The 23,112-nt window shown below is 36.7% G+C and overlaps 3 protein-coding genes across 5 annotated transcripts; all 3 read right to left on the bottom strand.

Annotated features, from left to right (window-relative positions):
- Nucleotides 1-868: 868 nt before the first annotated feature.
- On the bottom strand, nt 869-2,675 carry LOC109059755 (vitelline membrane outer layer protein 1-like). The gene is made up of 5 exons (XM_042748049.1): nt 2,328-2,675; nt 1,762-1,886; nt 1,505-1,618; nt 1,072-1,250; nt 869-995 (listed from the first exon to the last, which is right to left on the bottom strand). Exons 1-4 carry the CDS (start codon nt 2,532-2,534, stop codon nt 1,073-1,075), a joined length of 624 nt encoding a protein of 207 aa, XP_042603983.1. The 5' UTR covers nt 2,535-2,675; the 3' UTR covers nt 869-995; nt 1,072.
- LOC109059724 (vitelline membrane outer layer protein 1-like) lies at nt 869-14,713 on the bottom strand. Of its 2 annotated transcripts, none has more exons than XM_042748041.1 (5): nt 14,337-14,713; nt 13,818-13,936; nt 13,549-13,662; nt 12,836-13,014; nt 869-995 (listed from the first exon to the last, which is right to left on the bottom strand). In XM_042748041.1, the coding sequence occupies exons 1-4, from the start codon at nt 14,541-14,543 to the stop codon at nt 12,837-12,839; spliced, it is 618 nt and encodes a 205-aa protein (XP_042603975.1). In that variant the 5' UTR covers nt 14,544-14,713; the 3' UTR covers nt 869-995; nt 12,836. The 2 variants fall into 2 exon arrangements, with proteins under 2 accessions (XP_042603975.1, XP_042603974.1); XM_042748040.1 differs by lacking the exon at nt 869-995 and adding an exon at nt 12,434-12,733 and having other exon boundaries at nt 14,337-14,712.
- LOC109059757 (vitelline membrane outer layer protein 1-like) lies at nt 12,708-21,786 on the bottom strand. 2 transcript variants are annotated; one of them, XM_042748050.1, is made up of 5 exons: nt 21,455-21,786; nt 20,919-21,040; nt 20,648-20,761; nt 20,000-20,178; nt 12,708-12,835 (listed from the first exon to the last, which is right to left on the bottom strand). In XM_042748050.1, the coding sequence occupies exons 1-4, from the start codon at nt 21,653-21,655 to the stop codon at nt 20,001-20,003; spliced, it is 615 nt and encodes a 204-aa protein (XP_042603984.1). In that variant the 5' UTR covers nt 21,656-21,786; the 3' UTR covers nt 12,708-12,835; nt 20,000. The 2 variants fall into 2 exon arrangements, with proteins under 2 accessions (XP_042603984.1, XP_018932475.2); XM_019076930.2 differs by lacking the exon at nt 12,708-12,835 and adding an exon at nt 19,876-19,909.
- Nucleotides 21,787-23,112: the final 1,326 nt, after the last annotated feature.

The following is a 23,112-nucleotide window of genomic DNA, read 5'->3' as shown; positions in this document are numbered from 1 at the left end:
TTGTACCAGTGGGCCCTGTTTGAAATTGTTTTTGTACCTTTGTTCCATTTATTTGTGCTATTTACACAATGTTTTATTTTTTTTCAAGTTTGTAGATGTCCAGATACAGAAACCGAATAAATGTAAAATAACACTGCATAGTCTTTTCTCAACAGTTTACTTTCACTTAAGACATAACCAGTTTACTGAACATACTTTTCATTTTGGCATATTTTGTATGTATTTGTTGGTACAAGTGCAAAAAGAGCCCTGAACACCAAAACACTGCAGGTGCTAAACTGGGCTCTTTCACATCTTTTTCTGTTTAAACCACTGCGATTGGTATTTGTTCGTTCAGGTGCAGGAGGAACTTCGAGGAGAACTTCACAAAGGAGAGCTCGGTTCAGTGTTGCTGTCTGTGAGACGCGGCTCTCTCTCTGCATGCACACCGAACACAGCACGCGAGTAACCAGATACTCAGTTGAGATTTTTCGTGTCTTGTGTTTGAATGCTTTAAACTCTTTTGAATGTTTAAATTGGCACGTGGCAAGGCTTAAAAACACGTGAAAATGAGAAGCTCCCATGATGACACGCAGCGCCATCTTTCTAGGCTGGCCTCAGCCAGACGGTTGAGATCACCGGGTGCCCCCCCACCAGCCGTGGACCCCTATAATCATCACGACCTTTCACCCCACTAGCGACAATCAGGGAAGGAAATAACCACATTGCAGCATGTTAATCAAACACACTAGCATCATTTCAAGTTAAATGAATATTTTAATAGATGTTAGGATATAATTGTGCCCTCAAAAAGCAGGTTGACAGCTTTACAGTTAATGTAGAGTATGGAGTTTGTGGATGTGTAATACAAGAACTGTTAAGACACAAGCAGCATCACATCTCAAGTTTTAATTTTTGATTAGCTGTTGTATGACACTGTTCATGTGAGCTCATAACAGTATGCCAATCAATTATGATGCATCTGATCTTCTGTTCTTGTTGTCGTCCTCAAACACCTGAAAGAGCCAAACTCAGATAAACTAGATCTTCCAAACGGTGTTGCTCTGTGATCTGAGCGTTTGTTCACGTCACCTTAGTCACAGCAGTACATGATCACATCATTGAGAGAGGTGTCGTCTCCTCGTCCTTGAGGCACTTCTATCCGTGTCTTGAGACCACAAATCCCTTTTCCTTCACATGTTAGACTCCAGGTGCCCCAATCGCCCCAGTTTGTGCAGTCACCCTGTAAAGTCCCTTGACTGCATCTGAACCTGGAAGTTTTTGGATGCAAAGTGTTTTCAATCAATACTAACAAAACAAGGCAAACCAATCTCTTTGAAATCGCAATTTGACCAGAGGCCTGTAGCACAAAACTGGTTTCAATGGCTACTCAGCTTGAGTTAATATTGACCAGATTATCCACAAATAAGTTTCTCTAAATCTGAGGTGCATAAGCAGATCAATGAGGCCTACAATAGTTCCATTAAAAAAAGGTTAAAGGATTTTCAGCACAGCACAAACTCACATGATGTTGTTTGCGGCCGTATCGTCACCATCTCCTTGAGAGCGTTCAACTCTCAGCTGAAAAGCAGTCAAGAATCCAGAAGGACACCATTTGATCTCTGTCCACCGACCCCAGCTGGGGAAAAAAAAAAAATAATAATAATTTGATCAGTGCAAGTGTTATTCAAGAACATTTTTCTAGCTTATGAAGAAACTCTTAATGTAATAATTCTGAATGTAGCAGGTTTGCCGTTATTATGCTTTAGACTGAACCATTACCTGCCTACATCTGACTGAACTGTGGAGTAGCTGCGATACAAGTCTGATAAAGCTTTAGATTCAATGCAGTGAAGACGAATCCCGTTGAGTGCAGTGTCATCCTCTCGACCAACAGGATCTTCCACCAAAAACAGAACAACGCTAAGACAAATTTGAAAGAAATGGAGTAATCTTAACTCCAACCTCTAGTGTTCCTGGAGGTGCACCAACGTCACATTTTGGATGCCTCCCTTATCTGACCGATCCATTTCAGATCTTGGAGTCTCTACTAAAGAGCTGATGAGTTGAATCAAGTGTGTTCAAAATGTTTGCTGGTGTATCTTCAGGAACAGCGCTGGGAATCCCTGACTAACCCAATCCATAGGACCATTCAACTTGTTTCTTTAGTATTAAGCAGAGCAGTCAAAAACAAGAGCAGTTGCAGTTTCCTTAAATACCTGGAACTGAATCACTATCAGCAACTCCAGAGTTTATTTATATAAGGTTTTGAACCTTCAACCCTCAGTCACCAGCACGGTCAAGCATTAAACTAACCCCATAGTACTGTAATTCAATTCTTAGCTTACCCTTAGACTGAATCCTGCGGCGTACGTTCCAGCTGGACACATTTCCCTCTGACCCCACGACCCCCAGCCCCCTCCATTCGGCACGGTCAGCTCCGATCTGTAATATCGGTCAGAACTTCGCTTCATACGTCTTCTTACGGACTCGACGCTCCCCTGCAGCCCAGTAATGACTAGCAGTGAAATCATCACAGAAATGAAGTGATGCATTGCTGCAGAACTGATGGATCAAGATACTGATGAAAACGATTCTGTTTGCAAATCAAAACTCCTCAAAAGAATGGATTCTTCAAATCCAGAACAGGAAACCTTTCTGAACTATCTGTCAGTAGAATCTGATTCTTTTAGAGCTGCTTCTGAATACGTTTATACAGTTTATCAATATTGTGTTATCTGGTTCTAGCCAATCAGCAGCCAGTTTCATTAACAAGGTTCGGTGGAGCACGATCAGGTAATCAATCAATTAGGCACAGGTGGAGCTCATTAGTTAATTACCCTAACTAGCACAATACGTAGCTTATATACAGCCAACTCTGTCCCACCACAGTTTTTCAGCATCTCTCCTCCACTCCAACTCCTCACTCTTATTCTATTTCTCATCCCATGTTATGTATAGCTCGAAACGTTAGTTAGTTCTTCACTGCTGCTTCAGAATGCATTTATACAGTCTATCAATACTGTGATATCTGGATCTAGCCAATCAGCAGCCAGGAGCACAGTTGAACACATCAACAACCTGTATGTAAATTAACACACAAAAACACAAACACTGATCCAGCAAAATCTCTGTATGCCATCTTGAGTCTATCAGCACACTTGTAAATAACAGTGATGGGCAGTAGCGTCGCTACAAGTAGTGACGCTAGTAGTTTAACTCCATTTCTTAGTAGCGTGGTGGTAGCGTCGCTGCTTTCTTAATCAAATAGCTTTTCAGTAGCTAAGCTCTTTTTTTGACCAAGTAGCGTGGTAGCGTCAACAAAAGCTGACGTTACATTATCCAAAGCATTTCTGAAACTCAAGCTCAAATCGGAAATCTAACTGCTAAGGATCACTGATCCTGGACCAGTAAAAGTGACGCCACCACCACTAAACCTCGTAACGTCATTGGCTCCTCAAACTGTCAGTCAAACCTCATTATTCTTCCCGCCTCTCTCGTGAATGAAGTGCGGCGCGCAGTTTTTGGAGGATCTTAGTTTGTTTGCAGTATGAAGGTAAATAAAATAACTGTTGATTGAATAAGTACAGCGTTCTCTTTACTCAAGAAACACTATAGGATCTTAGTTTGTTTGCAGTATGAAGGTAAATAAAATAAAAGAGTGTCTTAGCATTTGTTGGTGAAGTCACAGTCAGATAGCTTGTGAGAAGCGCTAAATCTTTTATAATATGATACTTTGGCCAAATAACAGAAAAAAACTGAGCACCCACATAGCGACAGAAACTGTACAACCTGCAAGTTCATGATGCCCGTAGATGCCCGTACTGCCTTCGAATGTGGCGTTAATGACGGGGGAAGACATTCGAAACATTCAAAAACTTAGTATTTAAACTTGATTTTGGAGAAACGTTAATAATATAATGAATGACACATGCAACGATGCAAATAAACGTAGCCTAAGTTATTTGTAGGCCTATACATCTGTACAGTAAGATTTCATTAATGTTAGCTAATGTAACTAACATGAACGTACACTGAACAATACATTTATTACAGTATTCATCTTTGTTAATGAAAATACAGTCGTTCATTTGTAGTTCATGTTAGTTCACAGTGCATTAATTAATGACAACAAACACAGCTTGATTTTAATTATGCATTAGTAAATGTTGAAAGTATTGTTCATTCTTAGTTCGTGTTACCTACACTAGTTAACTAATGTTAACTAATGAACCTTATTGTGAAGGGTTACCATTTACATTTAGTCATTTAGCAGACACTTTTTATCCAAAGCAACTTACAAATGAGCACAATGGAAGAAATCAAAATCAACAAAAGAGCAATGATATATAAGTGCTATAAAAAGTCTCAGTTAGCTTAACGCAGTACATGTAGCAAGGTTTTTTTTTTTTTTTTTAATTTAGAGGCCTTTTTTTGCTTTTGTTAATTTTATAATAAATAAAAAGAAAACAAAGATAGAATACAAAAAGATTAGAGAAGCAAGTGTTTTTTTTTTTTTTTTTTTTTTTTTAAGAAAACAAGCAGTAAGTAAATAAATAGTTTTTTAGAGTGCAAGTCTTTTATTTCTTGATTCTTGAAGACTGATTTTTGTTGCCAAATTGATTTGGAACAGCTGTTGAATAAACAACTAAACTGAACTATTATGCCTGTCTATCTGCTTGACTGACGGTTGTATTGATCACTGAGAGAGCATTGACTTGGTATGATGTTGGTTCAATATAAAAATGATTTTTTTTTTAAATAGCTTAGATGTAGTAAACTACTTTTGCCGTGTTGTAGCTTAGCTTGCTACATTTCACAGGGCTGTAGCTTTAGTGTAGTGAAGCTTCATTTAATGAAGAGTAACTGTTAGCTTAGCTTACTACATTTTCCAAGTAGCTTGCCCAACACTGGTAAATAACATATCTGTACATTCATTTAAACAAGAACAATTCGCAGAGTGCAGTCTGCTAGGGCTCCCAACATCCGTATAATATAGAATTGTCCCGAATTTAAGGCATCAAAGAAGCGTCCCGTATGAAAGCTATCAGAACGCAGTTTGTCCTGTATTCGCAGGCATATGTATGACCACCAGACCATAAGAATAACAAATTCTCAGTCGATAATTAATCATTCTTTTTGCAAAAATTATTGTTTTATTTGTAAATGTTGTTTGAGGAATGCTTTAAGCGCAAGCGAAATCCTCTCCTGGCTGCTGCCGCTTCATAGACTACATGAAAATGAACTAAAAACTAAAATTTGAGTTAAAAAATTAAAGTGCCATTGTTTAAAAAACAAAACAAAAAAACTGACGTTTCATAGACTTTCAGTTGTTTCGAGTTTCATGCCATTTGTATGTGTCATTTCACAATATCTTCACCTCCTAAATTACTCGTGCAGTCACAATTCTACTAATTTCTACAATTTACTCAGGCCAATTCCTTTTTTATGTATGACATGAAATTATTTTTTGAATTATTGTACATAAATAGGTTAAGCAAAACAAATGATTATTTCGGAGAACTTTTTAACTGCAGGCAGACGTACATTACTGTACAAGTTGCTCTAGAAAAATACATTGAATTAAAGGCTGTAGAGAACAGTGCACTATTGCAGACTTATATAATTACATTATTTTAGTATAGTCAGTCGTTAACTAAAGTGGGCCGGTGTTGTGCCGAAATCGGTGACCCATCGAAAACTGACCAGGGGTCGCTGTTCAGCAAATGTTCTCGCGGGAGCGCGCACACGTCAGATTAGAAGCTGCACCGGAATGATGAGCGTCAGAGGAGCTGAACACTGCTGTGAAAGATGTTTCATGTCTTAATACTAGAGAAAATATCCACTGGACAAACTAGATATTGTCATGAGCATCTAAATGCTTAGAAAAGAAATTAAATATTAATGCTGCTGCTGTCTACTACTATGTTAGCTTCCTACTAAGAATGGTTTCCTTATGAGATATTAAGTGCTTATTATGTATAACATATTCTGATTATCTGATAAATGTAGGTATTTATTCTTATTTCAGTTTACTTTAATTACCCAGTAATGTTGGCGATAGGAGACAGTTTGCTGCTTATGATGGAGTCACTGAATCTGACAAGTAAAAAATTATATCTATCGAAATGTTACCACACTTTATTTCATAATAACTGACTATAAATGTTTAATCAAGTGTTATGTGTGAGATTTTCTTCTTTCTGTTTTATATAAATAAAGCATGCTGATCAGATATTGATATTTATATTTACAATAGGGTCCGACAGGTTAAATTTTATATTGAAATGTGTTACCCCTCTTTATTTCATGCAGGTGACTAATGCTTAATAAACTTGTGATGTTTCAGCTCCCCTTTTTCCTTTTTTTTCTCTTTCACACAAAAGTTGTTTGACATGCACCTACCATTAATTGTCTTAATCATTTCCAAAAAGCAATAAGAGATATACAGTAAGCTTGTTTTTAAATGAAATTAAACTTAATAAAAATAATATGTTAATATGTGAAGGTATTATGTGGCATCAAGAGAAAGAGCAGATTTAAATTACAACATTTATATGCCTGTTTTGAGGCTTACAGATTCAATGTAAAAAAAAAAAAAGAAAAAAAAAATCAGATTGAGAAGGAATTCCTTTGTTCAACATGCATTCACACCCTCTACCCCCAACATGCCTATATATATATATAATATATATATATATATATATATATATATATTTAAAAGTGCAGTAATGCTGAAAAGACCAAATTGTATGTAGTTTATCGAGATCAAATTAGCATATGATTGTGAAATAGGGCTGTAAACTTGTGTTGTAAAAAAAAAAAAAAAAAAACCCTAAAGGTCATGCTTCAAGGGACAGTGTACATTTACAGTGTATACAAATATAGGCCATGTATTCCTGTATTTGTTTTGTAAAAGTTGATCTGTGAGCAGATAGGAGACCACTTTAAGTTATTTACAGTTTCATAAGTCTTATGTTATTTATTCATACACATTTTATTTTTTTCAGATTATATAAAAACAGTTGAACACTACCTCAATCACAACTCTTTTCTAACTATTCAACTACTCAACTTTTCTATTCTAGGAATACTCTTAGAATGCAGTAAAACCTCATGAGAGAATCTCAGTAAAATATAATATTTTTAATACAAATTCTGAGTAATATGCAAACATAAATGTAAAATAAAAATATAGTGTGATCAGTAAGTCATACACTCTTAAAAAAAGGATATGTAAATTTTTATATACATTTTCTGTGTTGTGTTAAATGAGTTAAAAAGTAAAAAAAGGGAAAAAAAACACGTTATTTATCAGCCAATCACATTGCTGCATGCATCACTTCATGAGCAGTTACTTCAGTAATCTATATGTGAGTTTACTGTGTTTTTATTGCATACAAGGTTTGATCAAAAATAACATGCTTGAAACAAATTGTGTAACTCTAACACATTAGTGTAAAAAATGTCAACAAACTTTCTGTGTTAAGATAACACTATACTGTATATAACACTAAATATCTTGTCCTTATCTAGACAGAGGTGTGTTAAGAAACATCACAGCACTCATGTTTTTAAGTCAGTTTAATGTAATTAAAGTTGAAAAGACTTTTTTTAAGTTGATTGTAGGCTACTTAAAATTCTAAGAATTTTTTTTTTTACAGTGGAGAACTGTAATCAGCAGTGTTAGAGGTGCAACAAGAAACAAATGTTTAGAATAACAAACCAAAAAAGCTTGTTGAGTTTTTTTTTTTTCAGTAATGGTGACTGTTACTCAAGACAACAAGAATAAATCTATAGCAAAAAGGAGAAATCTTTACATCACTTGAATGAGTTTAAAGAACAAACTTAATGAGGGGTAACATTTTGGTAGATATAATTTTGACCATCATATTATATCTGATAAATATGCTTTATAAAATAGAAAGAAGAGGAGCTCATACGTCACATGAGCCAGGTTATTAAACATTTATTGTCAGTTATGAAATTAAGAGTGGCAACATTTCTAGCTATGATATTTTTACTCGTCAGATTCAGTGACTCCATCATAAGGAGCAAACTGTGGGATCTCCAACATTACTGGATAAACAGTAATAAGAGTAAATACCTACATTTATCAGATAATCAGAATATGTTATACATAATAAGCGATAAACATCTCATAAAGAAACCATTCTTAGTAGTAGGCTAACATATTAGCAGACAGCAGCAGCATTAATATTTAATTTCTTTTCTATATAAGGATTTAGATGGTCGTGACAATATCTAGTTTGTCCAATGGATATTTTCTCTAGTATTAAGACATGAAACATCTTTCACAGCAGTGTTCAGCTCCTCTGACGCTCATCATTCCGGTGCAGCTTCTAATCTGACCTGTGCGCGCTCCCGCGAGAACATTTGCTGAACAGCGACCCCTGGTCAGTTTTCGCTGGGTCACCGATTTCGGCACAACACTGGTCTAAAACTCCAGAGCAGAAAATGAGTCCCGCTCCGGCCCTGTGTGTGTGTGTGTGTCATTCTACAATTCTCCACCGTATTTACTATGCTGCACACAAGTTCAGGGGTCTCATTTATAAAACTCTCCGTAGATTTCATCCTAAAAGTGTATGTAGGCACAAAAGCTAGATTTTGCGTATGCACAGAAGTTTTCAGATTTATAAAACCATGCGTACGCCAGAACCTGCGCAAAAATCCCTTTATAAATCTCAGTCAGGGGAAGATTGTGCATAATAAAACATCTCCACCCCCCTCCACCGACTCCTGTCAGCTTCCCGACTCCTCCCCGAAATCACCATATATGGAGCTTACAACGCCTAGTTTTACTATGCATAACGTCATCTGCATATCATTTTCATGCATATTCCCATCCACGTCACACCATATTTAGCACAGTTAAAGGTACAAGACATCAAGGAAATATGAGATACGGATTATAAATGCCATTTGTGCCATACACAATTTTTATTGCTAAAAATCATCCAGTATTCTTGTTATGTTTTAGCATAAATATATCAAAATCCATAAAAACAAAACTGTTTACAATAGTTCTCAGATAAATATTTTAGAATAGAGTTGATCTCGTTCTTTTCCACTGGCAAAATATTATTTCAATTGTTTTAAACAATTAAAATAAAATTTAATTTATGCAGTTTTGCTGATAAGGTGAACATCTTTTAGCAATTTTTAGCGTAGATTTATTGCAGTGTAAACAGAATTGTCTGACTCAGCGCATCACTGACAAAGTAGCCTATTTTAAAAAGAGAACGTGCAAATTACCACGTTGTATCCTTCAAATACAGTGGTATTTTTCATAATGTTGTGGAGATGCCTTCACATGACATCAGCACCTCCGTGCAGCTGTGGTTGTACAGTAAGATATTATCACTGGACCTATTCAAACCGGACAATATAGACCGCTCCACCGAATCCAGCAGTGTGCGCCACAATATCGAAGTGCGCATCACTGATCATTGTTCTCACTAAAATATTTTCTCACAACATGAGATATGCAGTTTAGTTTGAAGATGAATTATTGTGCACCTATAGCACTCCTTGCTGTCATTAAAACAGCATGCCACAGGAAAAGTGATCGAGCGCATCCACTAAACATGTCTAAATTTGTATAATTTTTAACTTCTGCGTAGTTACTTTGTCATTTCAGTGATTATCTCCATTAATGAGAATGGAATATATTAATGTAAATCTGTATATCGAAATGAAAACAGATTTTAAAATCGTTGTTTACTTCATTATTTTTCTCACTCCAGGAAAAAGAGTGCGTACGCATGGTCTAGAATGTCCGTACGTTGCATACATATTTACAGCAAGTTTATTTTTAATAAATCCCGATATGTGCGTGGAAAATTGCGTACGCATTTTCTATGCCCATTTTGTGCGTACGCAACGTTTATAAATGACACCCCAGGTAACTTAAAAACTTTGAGCTGAGACCAGACGTGAGTTTTGATCTAATCTCGCAAGTACAGGTAACTCAAAAACATAAGATTTTTGCGATGAAATTTACATTTCACAAAAATCCACATTTCAGTTTTTTGATCCTGACACAAAATAACCAGCTAACATTAAGTGACTAATCATATCAGCAGCACATGTGAAAGTGTGAGTGAGTTCTAGTTAGGTAAGATCACTATCATAATTAGATTGTAAGCGCAGACTGATTGCTATAAAAAGAGGGAAGAAGCGTTTACAATCATTGTGTTCTTGTTAGCAATGGTTACCTCCAAAGGAACACCTGCAACCATCATCGATTTGCATCAAAATGGCCTCACATGCAAGGAAATTGCTTCAAAGAGTATTGAAATTGATAGAAGCATTTAGTCTGTTGATCATGAAATTAAAGTTTAGAGGTTGGTCTGGAGTTTAGAGGTGTTAGGTTGGTCTGAGGATGTGCGGCAAGTGCCAGGGCCGTCTCCTCCTGAGGATTCAGCTACAGAATTGTGTCTCCAGCATTGCAGAGCTTGCTCAAGAAAGGCAGCAGGCTGGTGTGAGAGTATCTGCACGCACAGTGAGGACAAGACTTTTGGACAACGGCCTGGTGTCACGTAGGGCAGCAAAAAAGCCACTTCTCTCCAAGAAAAACATCAAGGACAGACTGAAATTCTGCAGGAAGTACAAGGACTGGACAGCAGAAGACTGGTGCAAAGTTATTTTCTCTGATGAAGCTCCCTTCCAACTGTTTGGGACAAAATTGATTATTCGGAGAAGAAAAGGTGAACACTACCATGAGTCCTGTGACGTGCCAACAATGAAGCATCCTGAGACCATCCATGTGTGGGGTTGCTTTTCAGTCAAGGGAGTGGGTCTCTCATAATTCTGCTCAAAAACACTGACAAGAATAAAGAATGGTATCAAAACATCCTGCAAGAGCGACTTTTTCCAGCGATCCATGAGCAAATTGGTGATGATCCGTGCATTTTCCAGCATGATGGAGCACCATATCACAAAGCAAGAGTAATAAAGAATTGGCTCGAAGGTCATTACAATTACATTTTAGATCCGTATCCAGGCAACTCTCCGGATCTCAGTCCCATAGAGAACCTGTGGTCATTCCTCAAAAGGCGAGTGGACAAGCAGAAGCTCACAATATGTGATCAACTCCGAGAACTAATAAGGCAAGAATAGATTGCCATCAGTCAGGATTTGTACGAGAAGCTAATATCCAGCATGCTAGAGCGAATTGCAGAGGTTATGAAGAACAAAGGTCAGCACTGTAAATATTGACTAATTTTGTTTTCCCAATAAAAGCCTTTAAATCTTATGATATGCTTATCATTGTTTTTCAGTTATACCATAGAAATGTGGAAAAATAATAAAAAAAATACTGAAGCAACAAACTTTGCAAAAGACAACATTTATGTCACTGCCAAAGCTTTTGGCCATGACTGTAGCATTGCATCACTTGCTGCAGTGAATGGGTGCCGTCGGAATGAGAGTCCAAACAGCTGATAAAAACATCACAATAATCCACACCACTCCAGTCCATCAGTTAACATCTGGAGAAGACAAAAGCTGAAACAAATCCATCATGAAAACATTTTTAGTCCACTATCCATACTAACACTTCCTTCAGTGGAAAAGTCCATCTCCTGTTGTCTCTCACGTCAAAATCCAGCCACATATTTGTTCAGAGCTGTTTTGGCTTGATGTGCAGATTTCTCTCCTGATTCAGACCAGTTTTTTAATGGAGGAAGCAGTGGATTATGGACCCATATTTTAATTAATGCCTTGATGATGGATTTGTTTCAGCTTTTGCCTTATTGAGATGTTAACTGATGGACTGGAGTGGTGGGGTGTAGATTATTGAGACTGCAGAGTCTCCAGGCCAGGACCAGCAGACTGAAGGACAGCTTCATTCATCAGGCTGTCAGGAAGCTGAACTGGGTGTAGACTTTTGCCCCCCCCCCCACATCCCTCTTCTGCCCCAGGCACCACTGAACTTGCCCCCCCCCCCCCCCCCCCCCCCCCCAGATCCCACATCCCCAGGTCCTTCCACTTCCCCCTCCCACTAACATACGGTGACATGCACCAGTCACTTTGTGCAGCATTGGTCTGCTAACTACCTCTTCAGACAGTTTAATAAAGAACTGCTCTCTGAGCTTTTAGTCACTTTAATCAGACTGAATAAGTTCTCTTACACTGCAATCTTTTTATCTGCACTGTTTGTTTACTTCACTGGTTTGCACTCTATCTGCCATGTGCTGCTATTTAACTTTATTTATTTTTACAAGTACTCATTTGTATTTTATATTTAAGCTGTATATTTTATGCTCTACTGTTATATATTCATAATAAATATACACATTATGCACACATATATTATGTAAACAAAAACTTTTATTTTGGATGCGATTAATCACTATTAATCATTGACAGACCTACAAAAAATAAATGAATGAGATGCAATGAAACATTAATCAAAAGACAAACACTAATGTCAATTCAAGCTAAATTTATATTTTAATAGATGTTGGGATATAATTATGAGCCGCTTTACAGTTAATGTAGAGTATGGAGTTCATGGATTTGAAATGCATGAATTGATAAGATGATACAATAAGTGAGATGATGTACAGTAGGTCTCTGTTCTGTGTTGAGGTCCTGATCACATCTCAGGCTTCATTTTGTGATAATGACTGGCTGTTGTATGACATGGTTAATGTGAGCTCATAACAGTATGCTGATCAATTATGATCCATCTGATCTTCTTGTTTTTCTTGTCGTCATCCTCTAACACCTGAAAGAAAAGCCAAACTCAGATAAGCCAGCACTAACATCACTGAGATCTTCAAAAACAGTGTTATTCTGTGATCCGAGTGTTTGTTTGTTTTCACATCACCTTAGTCACAGCAGTACATGATCACGTCATTGAGAGAGGTGTCGTCTCCTCGTCCTTGAGGCACTTCTATCCGTGTCTTGATACCACAAATCCCTTTTCCTTCACATGTTTGACTCCAGGTGCCCCAGTTGCCCCAGTTTGTGCCATCACCGTGTAAAGTCCCTTGACTGCATTGGAAGCTGGAAGAAATTTGGGTGTAACAACATTATAATAAAATAATGTTTCAATCAATACTAACAAAACAAGGCAAAACAATCTCTTTGAACTTGCAATTTGACTTGCACCTAAAAAAATGTTTAAGTGCAACAGAATAAATGTGTTTTATTTTTAGCATTTTTAACACTTTAACATTTCAGTGATACTGTCATGTTTATATTTGTTGATGTCATGGCAACTGAGGTTCACTTTATGTGGTAACTATGAAGCTATCAAATTTTCATGTTGCAATAATTGCTAAAACTTTGATGCGCATCGTCATCAGTTTATAATGTCAACATAACAAATTATGTGATCGCAAAACAAGTGGGAAAAAGTTAAAAAATAACATGTATATTTATATAGTACCTCAGCAAAAATATTACTTCCAAATTAATATTTTAGTCGCAGTCTGGAGCCTTGCGATCAGTTTCAGTGATTTAAAAGCATTTTGTAAAAGGCCAGTCATTTAGAGCACCAAATTAGATTAAAGGAATTTTAGCAAAGCACAAACTCACATGATGTTGTTTGCGGCCGTATCGTCATCATTTCCTTGAGAAGGTTCAACTCTCAGCTGAAAAGCCTTCAAGAATCCAGAAGGACACCATCTGATTTCTGTCCATCGACCCCAGCTGAAGAGAAAATAGTTTTATTGATCAAATCAATCATTATTTTTAAGAAAATTAATTTGTCTGGCTTATGGAAAAACTGCCTCTGACTCTTTTTCTAAGAATTGTTAATAACTGCAAACCTGCTACATTATTAGTCTTTGAACTGAGCTCATTACCTGCCTACATCTGACTGAACTGAGGAGTAGTGGTGATACAAGCTTGGCGTGTAAACACAGTGAAGGCGAATCCCGTTGAGTGCAGTGTCATCCTCTCTAGGTCCAACAGGATCTTCCACCTTAAAACAAAACAAAACAAACAACAACACTAAGACATATTAGAAAGAGAAATGGAGTAATCTGAACTCCAACCTCCAGTGTTCCTGGAGATACACTAACATCACACATTTTGGATGTCTACTAAAGATGTGATCAGTTGAATGGTGTACCTTCAGGAACAGTGCTGGGGATCCCTGACTAACCCAATCCATTCAACTTCATGTTTTTTAGTATTAACAAAGCAGTCAAAGACTTGAGCAGGTGCATTTTCCTCAAAAATACCTGGAACTGAATCACTAACAGCAACTCCAGAGTTTATTTTTCCTAAGGATTTGAACCTTCAACCCTCAGTCACCAGCTTACACGTTCAAGCATTAAACAAACCCCATACTACTGTAATTAAATCAATTCTTATCTTACCCTTAGACTGAATCCTGCGGCGTACGTTCCAGCTGGACACATTTCCCTGTGACCCCACGACCCCCATCCCCCTCCATTCTTCACAGTCAGCTCCGATCTGTAATGTCTGTTGATGCTTCGCTCAAAACGTATTCCTGCAGACTCTACGCTCACCTGCAGCCCAGTAATGACTAGCAGTGAAAACATCATGGAAATTGAGTGATGCATTGCTGCAGCACTGGCCTGATGGATTAAAATACTTATGAAATTAATTGGTTTGGTTTGTAAATTAAAACTGAACCAAAGCAAGTAAAACTGCTTAAAGGAACAGTTTCTAAAAATCCAGAGCAGGAAACCTTTCTGAACTGTCTGTGGTCTGTCAGCAGAATCTGATTCTTTCACAGTTGCTTCAGAATGCATTTATACACATGTTAGCTCCGCCCACAGGTCCAACAATGGCAGCCAATGGCGCGGTAGATGGATTCTTGCATGATACTGTCTTTCCTTTTACGCAACAATATTAAATACATTTTCTTAAATACACTACCTCTTTAATTCATCTGACTCCGAAATGAAAATGTTTTTAAGCGATGTGTAATAATTATTACTTTGATCATTCGATTTAGCCTTTACTTTATGTTATACTCATTTATACAGTTTCCTATAACACTTTGAGTCTTAAATCCATTTGATATACCTCTTATCCACAAACTCGTCAGTCTTGGTCATTAGACAGAGGTTATTGATGACCTGTGCCAAACTTTGCTCATTCCAGAATACTTTTATAAGTCCCCATAGATCCGTACACACTTAAAGTAAGATTAGATCATAACCATTACTATTATGATTATGATTTGTGGTGTTATAGACTTACTATAATATACTAGAGTTAACAACACAAAGACTAGTTAGAATAAATCAAATATAACAATTTATTAACCAGGTAAGCAAACAATAATTCACAATCCAGTTCAAATCATAAACCCCTAATCAATAATATACATCATCAATAATCCAGAAATTAAGATTTTAGAAGTATTTACCTAACAGCATAAAATAATACACACAGCAATCGAAATACAATATAAATAATACAAAACAGATTCTCTGAGCTCTTTGTCTCTCTCCCTTAAAAGATTCAAGAGCTTTACTGTCATATAGAGTACAATGAAATTCTTACTTTGTTTATTCCTCTCGAGAATGAGAAGGAGAACAAATATAACTTACACGGACGATACAAAATATATAGAATATACAGTAAGTAAAAATATAAATAGCATAAAAAAAGAAAGTGATGAAATAGAAAGAAGAGCCCCAAAGTTACCAAATGGTATTGTTTGCATATTGCAGGGGTTTAAGCATATCACTTTTAGGGGATGCATGTGAGTAAGTTTGATTTCTGTGGGAAGATTTACAGACAAGAGGTCATTAGTGTGAAAGAGTCGTCTGGAGTCGTCTGTCTTCAGTGTTTTCTAATCTTGGTGGCTGGCTGTTCTATTATTATGAAAATAAGACCCTTTTACCAGACACACAGAGGCTTTTCAAACAACATCAAAATGAATAGTTGCATTGTAATAAACTCTGATTAAGAAAGGAGGTGTTGATGGTCTTTAGACATCCCACCCTGCAAAAACTCATTTCAGGGACTTCCCCCCAAGCCTCCCAAGGTTCTTTGACATGTTTGATAAAGTAGACTAATTTAATAGAATATTAAAGCACATATTTGAATTATTTACAGTACACACATACATACATTCATTACTTCAGTATTATGTTTTCTGTCTCATTCTGTTGCAATTCAAAACTTACTATCACATCTGTAGCCAGGATTTGACAATTAGTGAGGTGAGACAGAGATGTAGATGTTTGTGAAAGATGTTTTCTGTTTTCAAAGGATGAACACTGTAAAATTATACCATAGCCTTTTTATTGTATTGTTAATATTTACTATAGGTTAGGGGTGGATAATTTTATCAGTTGTTTATTATTCATGCAACAATCCATATTAGTTTTCATTAATAATCATTGCTGTATGATAACTTTGTCTTATGCTCTTTTGAATGTTTTTATTCTGAAACCTACTTGGTCTACAGATCTGTGTAGCAGTGTTAAATGCTACTGTTTTTGGCAACATTGATAATGTTTCTTACAGATAATCATATTATTATTATCATTATTTTGCATTTCCCTTACCAAATGTGGTCAGGAATAACATGTCCGTGGCCTCTATTGATAACTGTCAGTTTAGGTGCCAGCCATGCAGTGTTGCCAGATTTTTTTTTTGGGTTGAATGAAAAAAATAAATAAACCAAATTTGTTCCAAATATTTAGGATATCGCTTACCCTAAACTGAAACTTCCCACTTTATTAACTTTCTAAAGTGTCAAATTACCTCTTTCCCCCACCTGTATTTAAAAAAAAAAAAAAGCTAGCCACTGCCAGCAATTTTGATGATTTTCACTCAAATTTGATGGACTCCAGTATATTTTTCTGTATGAATATTTGAATATGCAATACACAAAAATAAAGATCAGAGCCTCTACTTAAAAAAACATACAAAAAACAAAACGTTTTATTCTAGCTTAAAGCATTCTTTTTTTAGTTTTTCCGTCCTGTTCACATGTGTTTTTGTTCGGGAGGGTTTGTTCTCATTCAGAATATGTGTAATAGCGCCCCCGAGTGTATAACAGTGAAAACATGAAAAGCCGTAAAAACTTGTCAATGGCGGGGAAGCGTTAAGTGGAAAAGACAAGTCCAAAAACGCCTATAATAACTGGATCTGGCAACACGTGCGCCCTCACTCACTGTACTCTATCAAGACTCGTTCACTCATAAATCATCTAGCAGCGATTATTTTCACACCACAGATGCTAAACGTTCTTGCAAACTGTCTAAACTCAATTATTCATGCAGACATTCATATGGTCATGCTTACTATATAACTAGATGTGTTTCTTTCTTTCACTCAAGTGGCGCTCTTTCCTCTGGATCGTTCTCTCACTTGCCTCTACAGTTTCTGGGATATTTTTTGTAATTTGCGGGTGTCAGAGAGCCACTATGAATATGCAGGAAAGTCCTGGAGAGGTGGGATGTCTTTGTAATGTCCTGTGTTTAGATGGAAATGAGGGGAGAGTGATTAAAGGAAGTGGATGTGGAGAATCATACAGAGGTGTGAAACTTACGCCTATGCCCTAATCCCTACAACGACACACTGATGGTGTATCTAGGTGTGAGATGGCTACCGATTGTCAGAATATTATAGACAAAAGAATAATGAGTAGCAGCAGTACAGAGTCAAGTATCATGTTTGCATAATCTTGTATGCATTTCCATAATCAGTCCTTTAAAGTGTTACTCCACCCCAAAATTATAATTTTGTTATTAATCATTTACCCCCATGTCGTTCCAAACCCGTAAAAGCTCAGTTCGTCCTCGGAACATAATTTAAGATATTTTGGATTTAAACCTTGAGGCTTGAGACTGTCCCATAGACTGCCAACTAAATAACAGTGTCAAGGTCCATAAAAGGTATGAAAGTCATAGTCAGAATACTCCATCTGCGCTGTTTCTATGTGTATTTAGCATTGATTTGAAATAAAGCAGTGCATCCTTGTGGCGCGGAGGACACAGAAGAGCATATGCAGCATACGGTCATATGGAGAGACACAGAGGAGACTGTGGACAAAGGAATTATTAAATAAAGTCATTATTTTTGTTTTCTTCGCTTACAAAAAGTGTTCCCGTCACTTTATATAACCCAGATTGCACGTCTAATGGCAGACCTTGACACTGTTATTTACTTGGCAGTCTATGGAACAGTCATAGGCCTCCCGGTTTTATCTAATACATCTTAAATTGTGTTCCAAAGACGAACAGAGCTTTTACGGGTTTGGAAGATTCAACATTCAAGATTTGTATTTGTCACATACATGGTTATATGGAGAGAATATGACCAGCAGTGAAATGTAAGTCAGGTCCGCTCCAAGGACAGTGCAATTATTAAACACAAGAAAATTATATAAAAATTTGGTATGGAAAAAGTAAGGTAAAAAAATAAGAATAAAATAAAATGCGCAGCACAGTATATTGTAGAGTTAATACATATTAAGATGAGCAGGAATGTACAACAGGAGAATGTGCAAACAGGTTGTACAGGGTATTTACATAGCACCAATAGAGGTAAAAAAGTAAATAAAAATGTGAAATTGCTGTGCACAAGTGAATGTCAGTATATTAAGTATCTTACTGATAATTAAGTGCAGTCATGTAGAAGTTAAGAGACAGTGTTTAAGTTTAGGAGCCTGATGGCCTGGGGGAAGAAGCTCCTCTTTCAGTTTTTACCATCAGGCTACGGAAGCGCTTACCAGATGGAAGCAAAAACCGTTTTTCCATATTCCACTATGTTCTTCCCTCAACCTTAGACCAGTTGATATGTAAAGTACAGACACAAAAGTTTGGAAACATTACTATTTTTAATGTTTTTGAAAGAAGTTTCTTCTGCTCATCAAGCCTGCATTTATTTGATCAAAAATACAGAAAAAACAGTAATATTGTGCAATATTATTACAACTTTTTTCTTTTACTTTTTATTCATCAAAGTATCCTAAAAAAGTATCACATGTTCTGAAAAAATATTAAGCAGCAGAACTGTTTACAACTTTGATAATGAATCATCATATTAGAATGATTTCTAAAGGATCATGTGATAATGATCCTAAAAATTCAGCTTTGCATCACAGAAATAAATGATCATTTAAAGTATAATAAATTTAAAAACTATTATTTTAAGTTGTAATAATATATCACAATATTAAAAAAAAAATTCTGTAGTTTTGGTAAAATAAATGCAGGCTTGATGAGCAGAAGAAACTTCTTTCAAAAACATTAAAAATAGTAATGTTTCCAAACTTTTGGTCTGTACTGTAAGTCTCCCGTGTAAGAGCGTGCACTTTATTGCTGTAGTGCGCGGCACCACTATGTTAGCGTTTAGCTTAGCACCATTCATTAGTTAGGATCCAAACAGGGATGAATTTAGAAGCCACCAAACACTTTGATGTTTTCCCTATTTAAAGATGGTTACATGAGTAGTTACACGAGTAAATATGGTGACATAAAATAAAACGTGGTAAAGAAGTAGTAATTTTTTTTATCCACTTAGAAAATCGCCATGTTTTATTTTGTGTCACCATAGATACATACATACTTGTTTTTTGATTTGTCAGGCATGAGAAATAAAAAATAATGATATGCAAAGAAATATTAAATTGTTATTGATTTCAATCAGGTCAATGAAGAAGCACATTAATCAACAGACAAACACTGATGTCATTTGAAGTTAAATTAATATTTTAATAGATGTTGAGATATAATTCATTGGAGTTCATGGATTTGAAATGCATGAACTGATAAGACACTAAGTGAGATGATGTACAGTCGGTCTCTGCTCTGTGTTGAGGTCCTGATCACATCTCAGGCTTCATTTTGTGATAATGACTGGCTGTTGTTTTTGTTTGTTATTGTTAGTTTGTGATAGTATACTGATCAATTATGATCCATCTGATCTTCTTTCTGTTCTTGTTGTCGTCCTCTAACACCTGAAAGAAGAGCCAAACTCAGATAAACCAGGACTAACATCAAAGCTCTTCCAAACAGTGTCGCTCTGCAAGTGTTTACGATCACATCACCTTAATCACAGCAGTACATGATCACGTCATTGAGAGCGGTGTCATCTCCTCGTCCTTGAGGCACTTCTATCCGTGTCTTGAGACCACAAATCCCTTTTCCTTCACATGTTTGACTCCAGGTGCCCCAGTCGCCCCAGTTTGTGCCGTCACCCTGTAAAGTCCCTTGACTGCATCTGAACCTGGAAGTAGTTTGGGTGTAACAACATTATTATAAATTATGTTGTATCAATCAATACTAACAAAACAAGGCAAAACAAACTCTTGGAACTTGTAATTTGACGTGCACCTAAAAAAAAATAATAATAATAATTAGGTGCCACAGAACAAATGTGTTTTATTTTTATAATTTTTAATACTTTAACATTTCAGTCACACTGTCATGTGTGTATGTTTATCAGCATTTTAATCCATCTTGTACTGTAGATTTCCTGGGAACTAAGGTTTGTTCATAATTACTCACAAATTAGTATTTTTAGTCGCAAATGCGAAACATTTTAGTCACATTCTGGAGCCCTGCAATCAGTTCCAGTAAGATTTGGTGATGATAGTTAAGCATAATAATGAGTGATTTACAAGCAATTTGTAAAAGGCCAGTCCTTTTAGAGCACCAAATTAGATTAAAAGATTTTTAGCACAGCTCAAACTCACAGGATGTTGTTTGCGGCCGTATCGTCGCCATCTCCTTGAGAGCGTTCAACTCTCAGCTGAAAAGCGGTCAAGAATCCAGAAGGACACCATTTGATATCTGTCCACCGACCCCAGCTGGAGAAAAAACACAGTTTTATTGATCAAACCAATCATTATTTTTAAGAAAATTAATGGGTCTATCTTATGAAAAAACTGCCTCCGACTCTTAACATAACAACTCTTAACAACTGCAAACCTGCTACATTATTAGTCTTTGGACTGAGCTCATTACCTGCCTACATCTGACTGAACTGAGGAGTAGTCACGATACGAGTCTGATGAGCCTTTAGACGCAACGCAGTGAAGACGAATCCCATTGAGTGCAGTGTCATCCCCTTGAATAGGATCTTCCACTTAAAAACAAAACAAAACCAAAAAAAAAACACAAAAAAAACCAACAACACTAAGACATATTATATTAGGAAGTGGAGTGGTGTGATCTGAAACCTCCAGTGTTCCTGGATCCAGTGTACATCACACATTTTGGATGTCTACTAAAGATGTGATCAGTTGAATCAAACACGTTCACTGTTGGGTGTATCTTCAGGATCAGGGCTGGGAAACTTAGAGTTTCTTTAATATTAAACAAAGCAGTCAAAAACTTGAGCAGGTGCAGTTTTCCTTAGAAATAACTGGAATTGAATAACTAACAGCAACTCCAGAGTTTATTTTTCCTAAGGATTTGAACCTTCAACCCTCAGTCACCAGCACCAACACGATCAAGCATTAAACAAACCCCATACTACTGTAATTCAGTTCTTAGCTTACCCTTAGACTGAATCCTGCAGCGTACGTTCCAGCTGGACACATTTCCCTGTGACCCCACGACCCCCAGCCCCCTCCATTCGGCACGGTCAGCTCCGATCTGTAATATCTGTCGATGCTTCTCTCAGAACGTATTCCTGCGGACTCGACACTCACCTGCAGCCCAGTAATGACTAGCAGTGAAAACATCATGAAGTGATGCATTGCTGCAGACCTGATGGATCAAGAGACTGCTGAAAATGATTCTGTTTGGTTTGTAAATTAGCAGTTTCTTCAAATCCAGAGCAGGAAACCTTTCTGAACTGTCTGTGGTCTGTCAGCAGAATCAGATTCTTTCACTGCTGCTTCAGAATGCATTTATACAGTTTATCAATACTGTGATATCTGGTTCTAGCCAATCAGCAGCCAGGAGCACAAAGCCCACGTCAACAATCTATATGTGACTGAACACACAAAAACACAAACACTGATCCAGCAAATCTGTATGCTTATCTTGAATCTAAAGTCTGCACACTTGTAAATAACTTATCTGTACATTCATTTAAACAATTACAATTCGCAGAGTGCAGTCTGCTATAGGGCTCCCAACAGTTCCGTATAATATAGAATTGTCCCGAATTTAATGGATCAAAGAAGCGTCCCGTATGAAAGCTATCAGTCCCTTATGCAGGCTTACGCCGTATGACCACCAGACCACAAGAATAACAAATTCTCAGTTGATAATTAATCATTCTTTTTTTGCACAAATCAGTTTATTATTTGTAAATGCAGATGTTTGAAGAAGGCTTTAAGAGCAAGCGAAATCATCTTCCGGCTGATCCAGATTCATAAGCTATATTATCGCAATTAAACTTTAGTTCAAAAATTGAAGTGCCTTTGTTTAAAAAAGAAATTATGCTTTTAAATTTCATGCCATTTTACAGCATTTTCATCTCCTACACTACTGACATGCATAATGGTACAAATTGCTTTAAAAAATACAATGAATTACAGGCTGTAGAGAACAGTGCACTATTGCATACTTATATCCTGAGATTTTAATTACATTATTGTAATATAGTCAGTCGTGAACTAAAGTGGGCCGGTCTAAGGAATGAAACTCCAGAGCTGAAAACGAGTCCCACTCCAGCCCTATGTGTGTGTGTACATGGTAATAAAGCTCTTTCTTTCTTTATCGTTAATGAAAACTGTTTTGTTTGGTTAAATAACTATGAAGTTTAGTTGCTTGTTTGATTTTGTATTTTTAATTAGTGAAAAGTTAAAGGAAAACACCACAGTTTTTCCATATTTCCCTATTTAAAGAAGGTTACATGAGTAGTTACACGAGTAAATATGGTGGCACAAAATAACACGTGGCGATTTCGTAAGCGGATAAAAATTATGACTATAATGTATGGCGGAAGAGCACTTCGCAGCACTTCGACCACGGCGCAGTAATATCTGAGAATGCGCTGCAACAGAGAGTAAAAGCAACCTTGAAATAAACGTCTGGCGTCTTGCTTAAACAAGAGTGATTGCAAGGAAGCGAGTGTAAAAGGAAATGATTCACTAAAAAGGATCTTTCTGTCATCATTTAATCTCTCTCGTGTGGTTCCAAACCCGTATGACATAATACGAATTTAAATGCAGAAGTATTTTCATACAACTTCTGAATAACTTGC

The sequence above is a fragment of the Cyprinus carpio genome, chromosome B21, assembly GCF_018340385.1.
Source record: "Cyprinus carpio isolate SPL01 chromosome B21, ASM1834038v1, whole genome shotgun sequence".
Taxonomy (NCBI): domain Eukaryota; kingdom Metazoa; phylum Chordata; class Actinopteri; order Cypriniformes; family Cyprinidae; genus Cyprinus; species Cyprinus carpio.
This window is presented reverse-complemented; position numbering and strand designations above follow the sequence as displayed.